The following is a 20409-nucleotide window of genomic DNA, read 5'->3' as shown; positions in this document are numbered from 1 at the left end:
AGAAACAATAGATTTTGGCTTTTCAGATGATAGTATAAAGTTGAAGAAACCAGATCATGAAGATCATACCTGTGAGATATAAAATATCGTATTTCTTTCGTTACCGCCTATATAATCACGTAAGCTACAGCTACAATAGTTGACTTAGGTAACTTTATATTTTAAACCACGGATAATCTATGTTACACTGTAACCGTAGTATATAACCTTCGTGTGCAATACTACTACTATCATATGAAGTGATATTCATTCAGTCGTTCATTCGGTTTAAAAATGATTTTTCTAACATCAATTCATTATTTTATTTTTTCATTGTGTATTATTTCTCAGTTGCTTTTATGTTTTTGTGCATATCCGTCTTTTTCGTCACGTTTGGAGAAAGATTTGAAAATTTTATCCAGATTATTGCCAGGATATTACAGCAACCATCAGCAATATGTCTTAGATGTTACAAATGAGATTCCATCGGGCAGACGACATCTGTCTTTACAAACGGTCATCCGTCCAGTATACATCCCATTTTTGGAAGATTCTTTTAATGTTTATATAGAACAATACGTAAATAATAGACGTAACAAGCCGTTTAAACAATGGCTTTATAGTTTTCGGGTAGACAACCAAGGACGTGCTATTCGGATGAGGAACTTACTGTTAAGAGATTCAGAAAAATTAAAGCGTATTCACAAAAATCTTGAATATATTCAAGAATTAACAGAAAAAGACATATATTCTCGCGAAAACTGTGATATGTTATGGAGAAAATTGAAGAAAAAGTATTTCCACGGTGCCACAGGGAGAGACTGTGTTGCATACGTAAAAGGCGAGAAGGTACGTTTAAACTTTGTTTTTTTATTATTCCACTTTTATTTTTATTTTGTATTTATAAACAAATAGAAGTGTTCTTTATGTTTTCAATTATAACTTAGAGTGTGGCGTATGGATGTCAGCTAGAAGGTCCAAACTAGTCAGTGACAGGTCATGATCTATACAAGTTTCATCAAAATCATAGTCAATGCCAGAACCCATTCTTAGTTCGATGTTTAAGCTTTATATTATCCTGTAATACTAGCTGCTGAACTATCATACTTGAAGTCGTGCTACAAACTGAGGCATCCTCAGGTTACCTCTCTATATATTTTAATATGTATACAATTGAGATAATTACAAATATAGATATGCACCAAAACGTTTAACCTTTCACATGCTCTAACATTTTTGTCGTCACTTTAGTAACATTATGTATCAATTTAACGGTAGAAAACAACACCTTACATAATTGGTGAGCTCTGAAAAATTAGATATAATCATCCTCGCATTAAATTTACATATATACTTCGTGCATATGTCACTAATAATTTGCTGAAGGGTGCTGAACTTCCGTTATTATACAAGTTGTCATAAAAATATTAATCTACCGGATAATTCATTAAGATATGTATGAATGAAAAGTACATTGCCCCGAGTCTTTCTCAGTAAATCTTAACTAGCGTATAGTGTAAGGAATTCATGACTTTGCAGTTTTTAATTCTTCAACTTTAACATAATCGCTTATCTTCTTTTCAATGTAGGACAATAAAAAAAATCTGGTTCCCTAACAAGAAAATGATTGCAATAAGTATTTAATATCACAGCCTATATTTTACAAACGCTATTAGTACTGCAGCTGCAAATGCAGAAGGTAACACCCACCAACATCAGTTGAACTTGATTGCGAAAGCCACTGTATTGCAATGGCAGCCTTTGAACGGCAAACACAAATATGCTTTTCACGATACCACTTGAAAGCTGTTGATTTGAATGGCAAATAAACTCATCAAAGATACCAGGATTAAATTTAGTATATACGTCAGACGCGCGTTTCGTCTACAAAAGACTCATCAGTGACGCTCGAATCCAAAAAAGTTAAAAATGTCAAATAAAGTACGAAGTTGATTTGAATGGCAAGCGGGAGCACAGATTTTAAATGTACTTTTGCCGTAATGATACTAGCAGTAGCCAGTTATATATGGTTCGAACCAGGTTCATAATTAAAGTCTAAGTTCCAAACTGAGATCATTGCAATGTTTAAATTGCATAACTTTACGTTAACTTAATAATAAATCTTTTCGACAGACATTCGGCTTACTGGTACTGCTTTTTTTTTTATAGATAGAACCGGCTTAAAACACCTAAATGTATAAGTATGTAATACTATATCCTCAATATTGCTGAAACAGCAAACCAGTGCACAATTTTCTCTAGCTGAATTATGTCCCTGTCATGTATTTTTCGGTCTTTAAATTAGAGAACTATCCAATGGATGACATTTAAAAGCAATAAACGAATTACAGACATACATGTACATCATTTATTTTAATAGATATAACTGAATTACATAACAAAAACGAGAAATGTTGAAACAATATTCTACATCAATACAATCTCATACGAATAAAAATACAAAAAAAGACGTTTAAAATGTCTTAAGATTATGTATGCTTTGCTTCTGATCCAATATCTACAGAAACACATATACGTTTCTTTGTACATGCACGCATCACTACAACTTTCATTCTTTGATGAACATGTAATAAAGATTCCCCTTTATTTACGAATCGTTAAGGCCTCTGTAGTATAAATTACAAATACATCTAAGAAAAACAAATTGAATGAAAATTAATGTAAACGTGTAACATCTGTTTTCTAAATAAATAATAAAAGTAAATTGTATGTTTTCAACTCATCAAACATCGCGACTTGAATAAAATGTCTCGTAGTCAAAGGTCGGACAGTTATTGTTGACTTTTATAACGTATCAATTAAAGATGATATTTTATAGCATATTTACATAATATCTATGTATTCTTCCTAACCGATGAATTGAAATAAGATGTTTTTGATGAAACGTACATTTGGATTGTGAGTATGCGTAATTATATACAATGTATACTCCAAGGACAAACTGTCATACAGGTGTTGATTAATAGTAATATACCCATACAAGATTTCCCATGAATTAAATATTCTGACGACTAGAAACTTTATCAATGAATATGAATAAGCAATTTTATCATATATCGTTACGTGCCTAACAAATTTCAAAGACAAAGTACAAAAGCATTTGTATTCATTCCTAATGCAACATGGACTATAGCTTTACTTGTAGGTGTTTATCTGTTCAATAGCCAGGGCGAAAGACCTATGTTTTTCTTTCTGTACAATTTTTCTTAACAGTATTCAACATTGTCCAATGAAATGATAAGTTTATATCCACTTAATTTGAAATCTGGTGGATAGTTTTTGGCAATCATACCACATCTCGGCTTATTTTTAGCTCACCTGGCCCAAAGGGCCAAGTGAGCTTTTCTCATCACTTGGCGTCCGGCGTCCGGCGTCGTCCGTCGTCGTCGTCCGTCGTCGTCCTGCGTCCGGCGTTAACTTTTACAAAAATCTTCTCCTCTGAAACTACTAGGCCAAATTTAACCAAACTTGGCCACAATCATCATTGGGGTATCTAGTTTAAAAATTGTGTCCGGTGACCCCGCCAACTAACCAAGATGGCCGCCATGGCTATAAATAGAACATAGGGGTAAAATGCAGTTTTTGGCTTATAACTCAAAAACCAAAGCATTTAGGGCAAATCTGACATGAAGTAATATTGTTAATCAGGTTAAGATCTATCTGCCCTGAAATTTTCAGATGAATCTGACATTCCGTTGTCAGGTTGCTGCCCCTGAATTGGTAATTTTAAGGAAATTTTGTTGTTTTTGGTTATTATCTTGAATATTATTTTAGATAGAGATAAACTGTAAAAAGCAAAACTGTAAAAAGCAATAATGTTCAGCAAAGTAAGATCTACAAATAAGTCAACATGACCAAAATGATCAGTTGACCACTTTAGGAGTTATTGCACTTTATAGTAAATTTTTAACCATTTTTCGTAAATCTTAGTAATCTTTTAGAAAAATCTTCTCCTCTGAAACTGCTGGGCCAAATTATTTGAAACTTGGCCACAATCATCATTGGGGTATCTAGTTTAAAAATTGTGTCCGGTGACCCCTCCAACTAACCAAGATGACCGCCATGGCTATAAATAGAACATAGGGGTAAAGTGCAGTTTTTGGCTTATAACTCAAAAACCAAAGCATTTAGAGCAAATCTGACATGAAGTTAAATTGTTAATCAGGTGAAGATCTATCTGCCCTGAAATTTTCAGATGAATTGGACAACCTGTTTTTGGGTTGCGGCCCCTGAATTGGTAATTTTAAGGAAATTTTGCTGTTTTTGGTTATTATATTGAATATTATTATAGATATAGGTAAACTGTAAACAGCAATAATGTTCAGCAAGGTTAGATTTACAAATAAGTCAACATGACCAAAATGGTCAGTTGACCTCTTTAGGAGTTATTGCCCTTTAAAGTCAATTTTTAACCATTTTTCGTAAATTTTATATATCTTTTACTCAAATCTTCTTCTCTGAAACTGCTGTGCCAAATTGATCCAAACTTGGCCACAATCATCTTTGGGGTTTCTTGTTTAAAAAATATGTCCGGTGACCTGGCCATCAAACCAAGATGGCCGCCACTGCTAAAAATAGAACATAGGGGTAAAATGCAGTTTTTGGCTTATAACTCAAAAACCAAATAATTTAGAGAAAATCTGACATGAAGTTAAATTGTTAATCAGGTCAAGATCTATCTGCCCTGAAATTTTCAGATGAATTGGACAACCTGTTTTTGGGTTGTGGCCCCTGAATTGGTAATTTTAAGGAAATTTTGCTGTTTTTGGTTATTATATTGAATAATATTATAGATATAGGTAAACTGTAAACAGCAATAATGTTCAGCAAAGTAAGATCTACAAATAAGTCAACATGAACGAAATGGTCAATTGACCCCTGTAGGAGTTATTGACCTTTGTAGTCAATTTTCAATCTGCTTCCTTTGTTTAATATTCACATAGACCAAGGTGAGCGACATAGGCTCTTTAGAGCCTCTAGTTATATTTATGTTTAATGATTTTTTTTATTAATCAAAGGATCGGTACTTTGTTCAAAGGACATATCAAATAGAAAATACGGCGAGCGTTTAAAGCGAGATCATGATTAATCTATAATAAAACGAAATGCTGACTTAAAAAATGAAGTCTAGTACTAAGTGGGAGCAACCTCCTTAGCGCTTGGATTTGTGGAATCATAAAATCATATTCCAAGTAAAGCCTTCAATGTACATGTACGTTCTTATTGTCTAGACTAAGAATTTATGTTTTGTTTGTCCCCTCAAAATATGCACCGTCGTTGGAGACATGCGTTTAACACCTTGTAAATCTGTCATCAGTGCATGTCTCTTAGCAGTGACAGTATGTGCTTAATCTGAATACCAAATCGGTCCATATTAATCTTTAACTTCATTTATTTGACGAAATTACTTCCCTAAAATAACAGTTTATCATAATTAATATCATAGGTATTGATAGGATATCTAATTATTTTAATGCGTTTTTGACAGTCTAGTTAGATGGGCGTGTCCTGGTAATGATATTGTAAATAAATACCTGGATACTGCAACAAAAAGAATATTGCAGGTGTTTCCAGATTCTTGTCATAAACATTTATAGAACCCTTGGTAATAAGCTGCAATAACTGTCATCATAGTTTATGGTATCAGACATTAATACCCAAATATTATCGTTTGTTGTTTTCATAAACTGTCATTTTTATTACATGTGACCGATCCAGTTTGTCTCGTGTCATGTGGAAATATAAGCATAAGGTTAAGTTAACTTAAAGTGTGTAAAGTCATATAATAATTATCCTTTAAAAAACACTTTTCTATCTCCTGTGTTAGCTAGGGATAAGTTGTTAATAATAGAGCATATATAGAGTCACATCAAAACTCTGTTCAATTAAGACAATTTTATGAATACAGATTTGAATTGACAGAGAAACTTCAAACTCATGACTTAAGAATAGCACACATTTCAAGAAATCTAAGATGACTTGTTTATGACCTAAATTTCAGAGTTAGTAGTTGTGAGAAGTTGTTTTCTGGTTGTACAAAATCTCCCACCATCATTAAAACCTATTTTTCCTCTTCAGTCTACACGTCATATATCTTACCGATATATCGATTACTATAGTTAGTGTTGCTACTGGACGCTTTGCAGTTAAAAATAAAACGTGACAGAAAAAAATCAGTATATATCTCAACTATACATAGTATACTTCATCTCGTATTTCAGATGAATATGACAAAGTTATTAATTGTTCAAGATTTCTTAGTAGTGTTATATATAAATCGTATTGTCCTTTCTACTTTAGATATATATTGAATTTCACTAAAATGAATAAATTGAAAACCGAAAACCATAAAACCCATTGACCGAATTTTTTGACTTAATAGCAAAACTGATGAATGCATTTCAATTTGTATCATTGTGATATACTATACAATTCGTTTTGTTTATCGGTGTACTGTTACCGAAACCAATACTTTCGCTAAGCAGTGTAAAGATCGAGATGAAATGCATCAGGAGGTAATACAAAAAATGCAAAAAAAACAACACCCCTCTAAAAACCCCGGACATTTCAGCCAAAAAAAACGAGAAAAGGGCGATAACAATCTAATTAAAATATTGATCTCTTATTACGTTTTACTACAATTAGAAATCACTCCATAGCAACTACAGCTTTTCAATTAGGCAGAGAAGAAGATAGGGGATCGCAGGTGCTCTTGGTGAGACTCTGTTTACAAATTAGGAGTTTCCATGCCTACCCCCAAATGATACAGACAACGAAACCAATTCAAGATTGAAAAAATCTGCGATATATATACTATATACACAGCTACTTTTGCATAGGTACTATGTCTGTACTAAAAAAAATGCAGTACTGGAAATTTACTTTTAATATTTAGTACTATTTCTTTACTTTAAAACTATTGTAATATTTAAGTACTTGCATTTTACAGTACTTGATCTGTACTAAATATTTTGGTACAGAAATAATACAATATTTCATTTTTGAAAATCATAACTTTTAAGAGATTTGAAATAGAAAAACTTTTAAAATGCTGAAAATGTAACGGTAGTAACAAAAAATCTGTTGTACCTAAATTTCAAGTACAAATAAAGTACTGTAAAATACAGGTACCTAAATATTAAAATAACTTTAGAGTAACAGAATAGTACTGAATATTTAAAGTAGATTTCCAGTACTACACATTTTTAGTACAGAAAAAGTACCTATGAAAAAGTAGCTGTGATAGTATTCAAATTTGTCGTCCAAGAATGGACAAACCGAACAAACCCATAATTACCAAGGGTGTATTGTGTTTCATTTGCAGTTATCTCTATTCGACGATTACGTGAAAGAAATGTCAAACTCTGAAAATATACTGAACATAACCGTCTGAACATAGACTGTAGTTACGCATTGTATGAAAGCACGGTTATTACAAATGAAACTTAATGACCTAATCGCCACCTAAGAACTAGATTATATAATCTTCTTCTTTTTACTGTTCAATCAAAGTTTTTGCAAATTGTTTCCATATAATCTTTCAACGACACATTGGGATGCCAACTTCTAATTACTAGTCTGCGCACATTTTGGACAGCATCCATGACATATTTCCTATGCTGTTGGCAGATGCAGACATTGCATCATTGCACCTGGATAAACTGACTAAATATGATCCAAAGTATGGCTGATATGTGTTTATAATACATTACTTATTAAAAGCTTAAGAAAATCTGCAAGTGAATAAACGTCTCAACACTTATGATAGATGTTATGCATTCAAACATCATCAAACACGCATGTATTCTGTCTAAAATAGAATCGGCAATAAAGACAAAAGTAAGAACCACAAATGACTTAATTACGTATGTAAAAGGCTTTGGGTTAAAATAAAAACACTTCGATCTGCGTTTACAGGTGTCTATTGTAAGATTTTCTAGAAGTGATGTCCATCTTTCCTTTTTGTTTCTATGCTTCAAGCATACATTTTCTCCCATTGAAAAAGCAAAAGGAAACAACGGCGCTCACTTTAAAACCATGTTTTATCCAACATTTTATACACTTTAAATCTGTACGTCATAAATATGACAGTTGTTTTCAATTCGATTGATTTGTTTGAGCTTTTAACTGTCACTTTCCGTTTTGAATTTCCCTTGGAGTTCGTTTTTCTTACTTTTCTACTTTTTCACCCCCCCCCCCCCCCCCCCCTTCCGAATTCCGAATATGAAACATAATATATCAATAGGAAAGCCCATGGGTTTACAATATACAAATCAATAGACCATGTAGACCAAGCGAAATAATTATTAATCGATGGGCTTGTCAGTGTTTCACTGCGTAGCCAAAGACCAACATTCTGTTTAAATTTACAACAAGTCAACAAGTCCATAATACTTTTATCCTTCAAGATGCTAGTACGCTTAACCTTCAAGGTGCAATTCAGAAGCTGTATTGTATACTTGTCAATCCCCGGGCATTGATACTTATCTATATACGTGATAGGTTTTGTTTTTGATCTGTTATGTATAATACGTTGATATTCAACGTCATTTCCCTTCTTTGTAAATGTGCTAATTGTGTTTGATTTTGCCCATCCTGTAAATCACTTACGATACTTGCACTCCTACTTCGTTAAAAAATGGAACGATCGGTGCATAAGATTTTTCATATTATTTAAAAAAAAATAAAAAAAATACAAATGTATTCAAGTTTGACGATTGGGTTTAAAGTTCAAGACTTCAAAAGTTGATTAGTTTTTTAAACGTTTGCTTATAGTAAATCCATGAAAGGTTTGATTTGAAAGATACATATTTTTTTATGCTTATCATGTTTAATTGATGCTCTTCCGTCACGGTATATATGAAATACTATATTCAATCTATTTGTTCAAAAGATACTTTTTATATTAATAAAAGTTTAAAATCAAGCAAAGTGGTTCATTAGAGCTGTTAGCTAAACATAACTTGTATAAGCACTTTTATGATAAAATTACTCGTCTTGAATATGAATGAAATACTTGTCCCTGAACTTTAAAAATTTGTCAAAAAATTATCAGGGAATACAATTCAAGATTTTAATACAAAGTTTTAAAAGGGGTTATATTTTTGTTTTATCACTGAAGATTTTAATGTTCGAGTGATTGGTCTGACGAATAGGTCGCGCAAAGGTACGTCAGACATATTCGCTATTTTATGCTTTGTAGACTTTTAGCATACTTTGACAGTGGTAATTAATTATGATTGCAATGTCTACTATTCAGAGAAGTTTACTTTTTAACTTGAAATGTACTATTTAATGAATTTTCTTAACGAGTTGATTTAATTTTTGAGAAGGTTAACAAAAGTGGTAGAAGCTTTAAAGATGTAATGGAAAATGCCAAACGAAATTTCCCGAATAGACATGCAGGATAATTATCAAAGTTTTTTTTATAGACAAGACAAATACGTTAGTAAAGTCTCACCACTTGTTACACATAATATATACATCTTTTTAAAACACAAATTGACAACAAGAGCCACTCTATATAGAGAGTTATGAGAGACTATAAAACATTTTTTTCTTAAATTATAATACAAACAAAACTTAAGTCAACTATCATGAATTTAAAATACATTTTCGCTTTATTTAAATGTCATAGCAGATTTTGGCAGTATAAAATACTTATATTTTACATACTTTTGAAAATAAGAGAAAAACCAGTATCCCATTTATATTCACACAAAGGTACTGTTTGCCAAATAGGAAACCGAAGGTAAATAGATATAGGAAGATGTGGAATGAGTGCCAATGAGACAACACTCTCACCCAAGTCACAATTATAAAAGTAAACCATTATAGGTCAAGATATGTTCTTCAACACGGAGCCTAGGCTCAATATACATGTTACTTGGATGGAGAGTTGTCTCATTGGCACTCACACCACATCTTCATATATCTATGAATATAAAACAAAGATAAGAAAAAGCAACACACATTTAAAACTATAAACCTGTTCACTTGTCACCTTCTACTCTACTTTCAGTTAAAATGAATTGATACATATTCATATTTACACTGTGTTGAGAAATACCATTGAAAGTGCACCTACATTCGAAAATGCCTGTACCAAGTTTTTGATGTGTTTTGTTATTTGATTTTGCCATGTGATTATAGACTTTCCGAATTGATTTTCCTCTAAGTTCAGTATTTTTGTGATTTTACTTTATACATGTATCAACATAATTAGTGAATTACAAGGGTGGTCACTCAGTTTTAGGTTACGAGTTTCTACTATCTGTAATTGATGAAAAGATTGATGTCTTGATTGACAAAATTTGAAAAACTTCACACACATGTGCTTTTTTGAAATTACCGCAATAGCTCTTCCATGCTAATCAAAATGCATGTCCGTCCCGAGGTTAACAATTTGTACATATTTCTTATTAAAGGATCAATAAGGGAATTGGCAACACACGATTTTGGTTCTTTGTTTGTTTTTGAATTATAACAAAGCTAAAATTCAATTGGCGACCTTCACTGATACGAAACGACATTATAAACTCTCATTGGTATTTTTAAATGTGTGGTAAATTGTTCATACTAATTCCTTTCATTTTTTCTTCTTATTTAGTTAAATTATAATGCTTATAAATCTATAACTATGAACATATAAATCTGTTACTGTCATCAGAAACTAACTACCATTCCATGTCGAATTACATAATATTCTGCTTGAAGATTTTTCTTTGAAGGTGAATTGAAATAATTATAAATTCAAACTAAACATGTTTGAGATACATTTTATATTTATTCAATTTATTACTTCTCATCAAAAGAACCAATATATCTCGTATAGTCAGCAATAAAAGTGTAATTTGTTTATTCGACGACAATTTAATATCATTTAAAGAAACATATGACTTAATATTACATATAAATTGTAAGATTTAGACCGCCTATGGACAAATATTGTAGGAGTAGACAAGTTCTCATCAGTACATTTCAATTATTATCTTTTGATTACTGGTGATATCGCGTGTAAAAGTAGACCATAGTTCTATTCCAAAACTATCAATGTACCACCATGTTCACACACTGGAAGCTATAATTGTTCCTCACACAGTGAAATAAAGATGTCCTGCACCATGACCATCACTGGTAATAAAATGTAATAATATATCTACTACGCCCTTAAGGGATGCACTTATACGGATCTTTTCGTACAAAGTGGGCACATAACTACACCATACCTTACTACGACCTCAAGGGTAACATTTACACGCATCCTTTCCGTTTCGTATCACCAAATGGGCACATAACTACACCATACCCTACTTCATTGTACGACCACAAGGGAGCCACTTACACGCTTCCATTCGTATCACCAAGTGAGAACATAACTACACCATTCCCAACTATACGACTCAACAGAGCGCACCTACATATATCATTTCATACACGTTAAGGAAAGCACCTAACCATATCCTCCTCTGCTATGCATATGATTGGGGAAACCTGACTATACATCGTACTCTTCTACACGAAAGGAGTTACTAGCACAAAATATTTCTACTTTAAAAGGATGGCTCTTAACCATATCCTCGCCAACTTCGCCAGGGGCGCATAACTTCATCATATCCTACTACGCAAAGTGGGGCACTTACATGTATCCTTTCCTACTACGACAAGTGAGGCATATAACCATACCATTTTCTATTACATCACAGTGGACACATACATGTATCCATATTCTCCGCTAGCAGTCGCTAAGGGAGGGGCTTATACATGTATCCTCTATTTCAGGAGACTTTATACCATAGTAACCATATCCAGGATCAAATTCTGGCTACAGCTTGGTTTTCAATTTGGTGCCACATGTATTAAAGTAGGACACAAGCTACCTTCCAAAATTAACAAATGTAATACTTAAATTGAACCCAGAAAATCTTTCTCAGCAAGACTCTGCTTTGAAATCTGAGTTCATTAAAAGAGTATCATCGTAAAGCACCGGAATGCGGCTAAAAATCTGCTAAGTCAAATAAAAATACAAATAAAACTATAAGCTTTACATTTGGTTCAAAAAGTAAAAACAAATCGATTTGCTGTGTGAATGAATGGAGATCTATTGTATTGCCTAAGAGGTCAACATACAGTCTTGAATGGTAGATAACAAATTAAACATACCATATGAAAATCATAATCGTCCCGAATCTAGACTAAATCTCTTCATTTGCTTGTTTAGATGGACCCTACATTACATTTGCTAAAAATCCGTACTGATTAATGTTTGGAAAGGGTTGGAAATTGGAGTAACCTGGCAACTTTAAAACTTCTGACTTTATTTAACAACTGACAAAAATTTCAAAAACGAATATATCGAGAACATATGCAGAATGTGCAAATGATCAGCGCAATTGTACGTATATAAACAAGTGCATTTAAATAAATTCACATAATGTATAATTGCGATATTTGTGGAAATTCTGCGACCATTACTTCTGGACCAGAACAAAATAAAAAAGTAAATCATATAATTAGTAACTGCAAATACGGTACTGCAAATAATAAGTAATTGCATTGCAGATCTACAAGCTGAAAGGGGTCTTAGTGTTGTTTTGCTATATTTATTTTGATTATTGTCTTGCAAACATCTGCGAAAAGAATTTCTATTTCTACTTAATTATCTCAGCAAAACCCCTTTCATGATCAAAATAGATATACTATACATGTATGCACCAGATAAGATTGTAATGGCATTTATCTTGATAAAATGACAGAAGTGTAGGAAGGCATGATTTCTATATTTGTAAGCAGGTTAAGTACTTTGACCTTGCTTTCAGTAACTTAACATCATTCCTGGTTATGGTAATATTCAATACTGTTTTATTTGTGCAGGTGTTTTACTATCTTTTATCTCGGTGTTAACAAGTTTTAATTTATGTAATTTTATTTGAAATGTTTTGCCTCCCCCCCTGATAAATACATGAAGGGGGGTTGCTTCCGGAATAAGAAACTATTCCCCTTTTTTTCCCCAACTTAAAAAAAAACACGAACATGCGAATGTTCCTTTTTCATATCAGAAATCTTGTGGTTGTTTTCAGATTTTATGGATTTGGTATTGGTGTCAGAACTTAAACGCAAATTTCTTTCCCAAATAGATGAACAATAAATAGTTGTATACTTTTCAGAATATTTGCGATTTTGAAATATTCCCGAATTTGTCGTTAGATTCATGTCTCATTGACGAATTTCGAACGTCTTCATGTTGTTCTCGTCAATAGTTATACAAACAATATGTAACCAAAGGGATGGCTGGATTTTACATAGAAATTTCGTCACTTATACTTTCCACCCAAACTATATACATAAAAACTCATGCTATAGTTCGTGTGAATGTTTGGGATGTATAAATACGTATCCACGTCCGGAATAGGGACGTATAGTGCAATAGTTATACAAACAATATGTAACCAAAGGGATGGCTGGATTTTACATAGAAATTTCGTCACTTATACTTTCCACCCAAACTATATACATAAAAACTCATGCTATAGTTCGTGTGAATGTTTGGGATGTATAAATACGTATCCACGTCCGGAATAGGGACGTATAGTGCAGAAAAAAAACAATCTCGCTTCCGTTAAAGAATCAATTCAGCAACTCTATGAGTGGTTCACAGTAGCTAATTACTTTTATATCCTACACAGCTAAACGGACGCTCCGATGTCCTGGTTCTTTCTGCTGGACGGTAGAAGTAAAAAAAAAATAATAAAAAAATTGCTATAGAATGTGAAACTATTACACCTAACCATTTAATATAGCAGATAGGATTTAGAAATACGGGACAACATTTGTAAGTAATCTTGTTTTTGTATTTTAGTTACGAATTGAAACGTCTGCAACACTTGATACAAGGTCTCTACAATGGCAAGAGGGTTGGTTCAAAGTTAGTGATGGCTCTGTAACCCTGGCAACGGAAGGACCATACATCATGAAGAAAGTGCAGAAAATAAAAAATACCAAGTAAGTTAAATTGGTCGATGGAAATGTAAATACTGCTAAATAAAGTATATGACAAATGTATTTATGTTAATATATTTGTACTCTTTAAATCACCAAATATGTACAGAATGTTTTCTGAATGAACCGAACTTGTATTAGAACACTGATACTGTGCCATACAATTTTACACGAGGACGAATGTGTAATTTCTAAATTTGTCAACTCCCAATTAGGCAGTACAGGCAGATGAGATGAAATATGATAAAAAACTGACAAAAATGTAAGCAGTAAAAAACAATTGACAAAGTTAAATAAAATTGAGAATGGAAATGGGGAATGTGTCAAAGAGACAACAACCCGACCAAATAAAAAACAACAGAAGGTCACCAGTAGGTCTTCAATGTAGCGAGAAATTCCCGCACCCGGAGGCGTCCTTCAGCTGGCCCCTAAACAAATAAACAAACAAGTCAGACAGGCAGACAGGAAATGTCCTCAAATGTTTCCTAGTGTCTAATCAATTAGCGGTGTAAAAAGTCATTCGAAACGGATCTTCTTGATAGTCAAATTTATGATGAAAAATAGATTAATAATCAAAATTGATTAAATATTCGAGCTTCATTGAGACATGCATTTTCACTCACATTACGTCAGCAATAGAAAACAAAATCACAGAAGAAAATTTACAAAAACATAAAAAAAAATAAAAAAAATCCGGAGATTAAGCGTTGACCGACGCACATTTAAATGCAAACTATAAATTAAATTTTGAAATACCTCGCGAATGCTTTCAGCCAATCGGATTCGCATGAAGCATTCATGCAATTTATTTGTTCCACGATATGTTGGGGTTGTACATTGAAACAACTATTTATTTTCGTATTTTAAGAACTTTGTTGACTATATGTATACCGATTATTTTTTTTTAAATATTTCTGTTTCACTTAAGTTACAGACCTCACAATATCAAGTCAAAGAGCAGCAAAGTACCTCAATCATCGAACAATGTAGTTCGGCGTAAAGACCATGAACATTCGGGAAATCAGCTTCCATTTTCTGATGGTATTTCAGCCAATCAACATTCAAAAATATGGAATCTAGAAACCTTTGATGATATAACAGACAAACTGTCATCTGGAAGGTCTGTTTATGTGGTTGTTGACGCAACAACGTGTTCCAAATCGGGTTACCCTGTTCCAAACAGGTTTCATTTCGGCATGCATATAGACAATTTTGAGATTTCATTAGACAAGAGGAAATTTCATGGTGACCTGTTAAAATTCTCTGCAATGAAAAAAGTTTTACATGAAAGTGGTAAGTTCATATATACATTCGGTCCATATATTCTAGTAAGAACCAATATTTGTAATGATCAAACGAATTGATTGGTGATTGCTTGATTAAAGTCAAAGGGGAAAACATTTCATGCATATGGAGGAACGAACAAATTTAAACAAATACATACAGAAGATTAGTTCATTAGATTGGTTGACAGGGAGAAAGGGCGGGCAATTTAAATGTATACGGCAGGTAGAAATGAGGTTAGATAGGGAAAACGTGTTAACATGAACAGGTTATCGCAATTTTTTTTTTTCAAAAGTAGGACGAGAGCACCAGAAATACATTGCATAACAACCACGAGACAAAATACTTGACTGCGTGTATATATATACATTCCATATAACCAAATCTACTCCATTACATTGTAGGGAGTTGTACTCAGCGACGAATAAACTTGGTTTAATATTTTTATCACAGGGTACCCTTTGGGGTTCTAACTATGGTAATTTGAAATGTTTTCATTCGTCAGCGATTTAATAATTTACTATATAGGAGGGTATCATTATGAACGGTGTTTTTCTATATAGAGAATAATGGACAAAACATATAAAAACTGAGAAAAAAGGAAAAAAAAAAAAAAAAAAGACAGTAATGAGGTGCTAAAATATAAATTTAAGATTATACAGAAATGAACGACCCCTATTTAGACATTCATACATGCCTAATATATCGGAACACGCTGTATTGTAGGAGATTGTAAAGAATTTATCTCAAATATCCTCGTTTTTTTAATTATGATTCATATTTAAGCATTGTACACGTTTATATATTCTACATATTACATAAAAGTTTGTCGACAGTATTCTTTGTACGTGCTGTAGATTTACAAATCACTATATTTGTTTACGAATTTCAGATATTAAAGATATTCTCCGAGAAATAAAAGTTTACAGAGATGGAACTGTTGTAGTCGATTATTATATCATGGATAGTTTCAGCAACCACGTGACCCAACAAGCAATGGCTGTTTGTCGAATATACAACTCACAGACGAAGTAATTATTTATACCTTATTTGGTATAGTATTTCAGATATAAAAGATGTTCTACCAGTAGTAAAACTTGACAGTGATAGAATCACTGTAGACGCTTATGAATATAGTTTTAGGGACCATTCGACGCAACAAGTATTTTCCCAATGTTCAAATATCCACAACCAGAGACGTATGAAACTGTCTAAAATGACATCTATACAGTTAACAGTGTCCATAATATTCGAATTAGCTCTCGCCGCGATATAGCTGTTTTGTTCTTATGCGGCGTAAAGCAACCAACAATTAATCAATCAATCAATCCAAAATATAGACTAAATTCATATCGTAACAGCGTGTTGAACATTTCCGTTGTTAATTCGAACACATTGTTTTCAGCTAGAGATCGGTGGTCGGTGGTTCTTTCCGGGAACTCGACCTTTCTCTCTCCACCAATAGACACTGACTGCAACGTAATTTTCAATATATATATATAGAGGTTAAAACGGTATAAAACACCAAAAATCTATCGATCATATCATACCGTTCTAGATATACAAAGTTTGTTTTAATGTTTGAATGCTTAATAATATACATGTACCTTATTTTTGTTTGTAGAGACGGTCATGTAAAATTTACATCTGATCCATTCAAACTCGTTAAATCAGTAAAATCATTCGGCGCACTCCGAGCATCTTTGAAAAAAGGACGAGACTCCAGGATGGTAGTAGATTTGACAAAATGTTCACATACACTAGACAAAACAACTATTATTGGTGGAACATTAAAAGGTTTGTGATTTATGTTTGGTTTTGAGACAACATTAGATTGAAAACTGAGAATTCTGACCGTCAAAAATAGTCGGGAATTATGGCTGACAATGATATTCACCCGCCGATTAGATTCTTATTTTGAAATTACACTACGCACCACACATGAGGTCAATATGTAAAAATTCTCTAGGCTAGTAATGACAGTAATTCTCTAATGAACGTTTATACTGTCATACATTTTGAATTTCTCAAATGAATAATACGAATCAATCGAAAGCCCACTGACATCATTCAACAATATATTGCTAGTCTTCTTAATTTTATTGAAACATCTTATAAATAGTAATAATTATATTATAGTAATTGAAACAAACAATGATAAAAGAAAGACAGACAACCGAGTGAGAGAAAAACCAGAACAGCAAGAAACAACCCACATTTATGGAAAACCGAAAACATACACACATCAAATTCCACCATAGTTCTTGGGTAAAATCAAGAGGTCCGAGATGTCAACTTCGTATTTAAACAATTCTAACTACAGGCTTACATTGTTATAAAAAATACTCTTGGTTTTAGAATAAGGAATAAAGCAATCTTTTAATGGATTTAAGTATTTCAATTAAAAAGAGGTTCGTGTTAGCCAATAAATTTGAATGTTTGATAACATTGGTTTAAGGTATTTGATTATATATATATATTTTTTATTTCAGATTACGATTTCTTAAATTCTGGTAACACCATAGCAGCAACAATTGAAAGAATTCACAGCAATATGGACACAGAGAGTATTATAACATCAAAAAATGCGTTCGCTTTGTTTTCCATAAATAATCGTATGACATTGACTTTGAAATCACGAAATATTTCTAAAAATAGTTCAGATTTTTTTCTGGACAAAACTATACAACATCGATGTATTATAGGGAAAGACAGCAAGAAAAATGGTTTAGCTTTATTCTACTCTCCGTGATTATTGACCAATACTTAATTTTGCCGTCGTGATGTGGTACACCGATAGTCTTTCTACAAATTTTACCAATATGCATTTTCGCGCTCTTGTTCTCGTTTAAAACTTAGCCAATGGGTTTATTAAGAAGAATGCCATCATTCAATTGTTTATTCGGTAGTTCTAGTCTGTAAAAGTACTATATATGGCTAAACTCTTTATGAATTAACACCCTTCTAACTATAACTCCGTAATCCTTATTTAACTGACAGCAGGCACATTTCAACAACACCTGAGTTTTTTATGTATTTTATAAGCAGTATACATATACGGTTGAAATCTACATAGAATAATGTACGTTTGACAACTTATAAACACGAGAAATGTAACAGGTTTATGTTAAATCAGTTATTGGCAGACGATCAACTTCTGCTTATTGTTGTATTAAATAAAGTCAACAGTAGTATACCGGTTTTCAAAAGTCAAGACTGTGAGTCGGGCTAAAGGCTGTGTTGAAGCTCAGTAGTCAGGATTTCGCTACTAACATGATTTATTATAAACCTTTCTTAAATGGTCTTTAAAAAAATGAAATTATAAAGAAACTAAGATTTCAACTCCCTCAGGCAATTTGACCCGAGAAGGTTTTTGCTGTTTTATAAATATTTCTTTTGGTCATTTGCCTAAACAGCTGTTTTGATACATTCTCGGCTTTCAAGTATTCGATTTTGATCGTTCCTGATGAAGGTAGATCAAGCAAAGCTCGTTGAACGTATGAAATTATATAACGTATTGTTTTCGTCTTTAGATATTAAACATTTTGTTAAGAGGAAACAGAAAATTTTTCATATATGCATTCGTCAAACTTTCATGTTAATCCAGTGAACAATTGTCAGTGGCAGTTTTATACAACAATTGAATTTATACAGAATGTCTTATACATTCTAAACAGTATTCATTAATTTTGCAGTTAGCAGAAAAGAAATTAGATATTTTCGTGTAAGAGCCATTGTGTAATAATGTTATTTGTTGATCGTTATATAACCATGATTCCTTGTATATAATTGTTATATTTATTAAATTATTTATTTTTATACATGAATTGTTGCTTACAAATTTAAGAATGATTTCCCACAACTAAAATCGAACCTAAATCATTTTTGGATCAACAAGCTAAAGTGTATCTCCGGAGTGTATTGATGTGTTAAGGGCATACGATACAGTTACAGAGGAGATAATGACGTTGCTAACGTAAATTGTTATTTTCGCGACGTCAAACTGTGACATATTTGGAAAAGATGCATTTTTCGACTAATTTTTATCATTGAAACTGATTTAATTTGAAAACGAGTTCATGGACCCCTATTTTTCAAAACGGCAATTCGTTTCATTTTGCAGGGAGATTATGTGACCCAAATTTTATAAAACTGTAAATAGAGGATTTTTTTTAATTTTGATAAACATGCAGTAAAAAATGACGTTTTTTCTCAATTCCTGAACATTTGATAAATATGAGTTATTTCTGAATAAAAACTTGCATATTTTTTTAGAATACTTATAAGATACAGAAATTACCGATTATTCAACAAAAAACAATTTGTGTTTATCTTTTATAACAAAAAAGTTATGTCTTTCTTTCGAAAAAGAAATTACGGACACAAATCTGAATTTTGAGCAAATATACAAAATTTCGACCTCATTTTACTAAAAAAGTAGCACATGAAGGTATATTTTTTACTACATATTTGATTTAATCAAGTACAAAATAAAGGCAACAGTAGTATACCGCTGTTCAAAACTCATAAATCCATGGACAAAAAACAAAATCGGGGTAACAAACCAAAACCGAGCGAAACGCATTAAATATAAGAGGAGAACAACGACACAACACTAAAACGCAACACACACAGAAACGGACCAATCATCAGACAAAACACCACGAGAATAACAAATATAACATTAAAACCAAATACATGAATTTGGGATAGACAAGTACCGTGCCACGTCTTATCTCAATATCTCAAAAATAAGAGAAAACACAAACGACTCAACGTTAAAATGCAACACACAGAGAAACGAACAATAATATAACAATGACCATCTTCCTGACTTGGTACAGGACACTTTAAAAGGGGAATAAAAGTGGTGGGTTGAACCTGGTTTTATGACATGCCAAACCTCGCACTTTAATGGCAAAGTTAAATATAACATTGAAATGACAACATAATATTACAGGACTACAATACAAATAAATAGGAGAACATATTAGACAAAGAAAAACATGATAAATAGATAACAAAAAACATCAGGTTTAAAATTCAATACGCCAAAAACGCACCTTGTCCACACAAGACTCACCGGTGACGCCCAGATATAAAAGATCGAAAGTGAAAAAAGTACAA

General features: G+C 32.4%; 1 protein-coding gene across 1 annotated transcript; it reads left to right on the top strand.

Annotated features, from left to right (window-relative positions):
- Positions 1 to 245: 245 nt before the first annotated feature.
- On the top strand, positions 246 to 19101 carry LOC134721490 (uncharacterized). The gene is made up of 6 exons (XM_063584548.1): positions 246 to 828; positions 13859 to 14001; positions 14927 to 15291; positions 16175 to 16313; positions 16907 to 17079; positions 17775 to 19101. Exons 1-6 carry the CDS (start codon positions 274 to 276, stop codon positions 18032 to 18034), a joined length of 1635 nt encoding a protein of 544 aa, XP_063440618.1. The 5' UTR covers positions 246 to 273; the 3' UTR covers positions 18035 to 19101.
- Positions 19102 to 20409: the final 1308 nt, after the last annotated feature.

The sequence above is a fragment of the Mytilus trossulus genome, chromosome 6 (assembly GCF_036588685.1).
Source record: "Mytilus trossulus isolate FHL-02 chromosome 6, PNRI_Mtr1.1.1.hap1, whole genome shotgun sequence".
NCBI lineage: Eukaryota > Metazoa > Mollusca > Bivalvia > Mytilida > Mytilidae > Mytilus > Mytilus trossulus.
The sequence above is the reverse complement of the archived record's forward strand: the minus strand, read 5'-3'. Positions and strand labels throughout refer to the sequence as shown.

Bases quoted from the DNA above. Each gene is read 5' to 3' on its own strand.
- LOC134721490 (XM_063584548.1), top strand. From the start codon at position 274: ATGATTTTTCTAACATCAATTCATTATTTTATTTTTTCATTGTGTATT. The intron at 15,292-16,174 runs GTAAGTTCATAT...TACGAATTTCAG, and splicing joins AAAAGTTTTACATGAAAGTG to ATATTAAAGATATTCTCCGA. The intron at 17,080-17,774 runs GTTTGTGATTTA...TTTTTATTTCAG, and splicing joins TATTGGTGGAACATTAAAAG to ATTACGATTTCTTAAATTCT.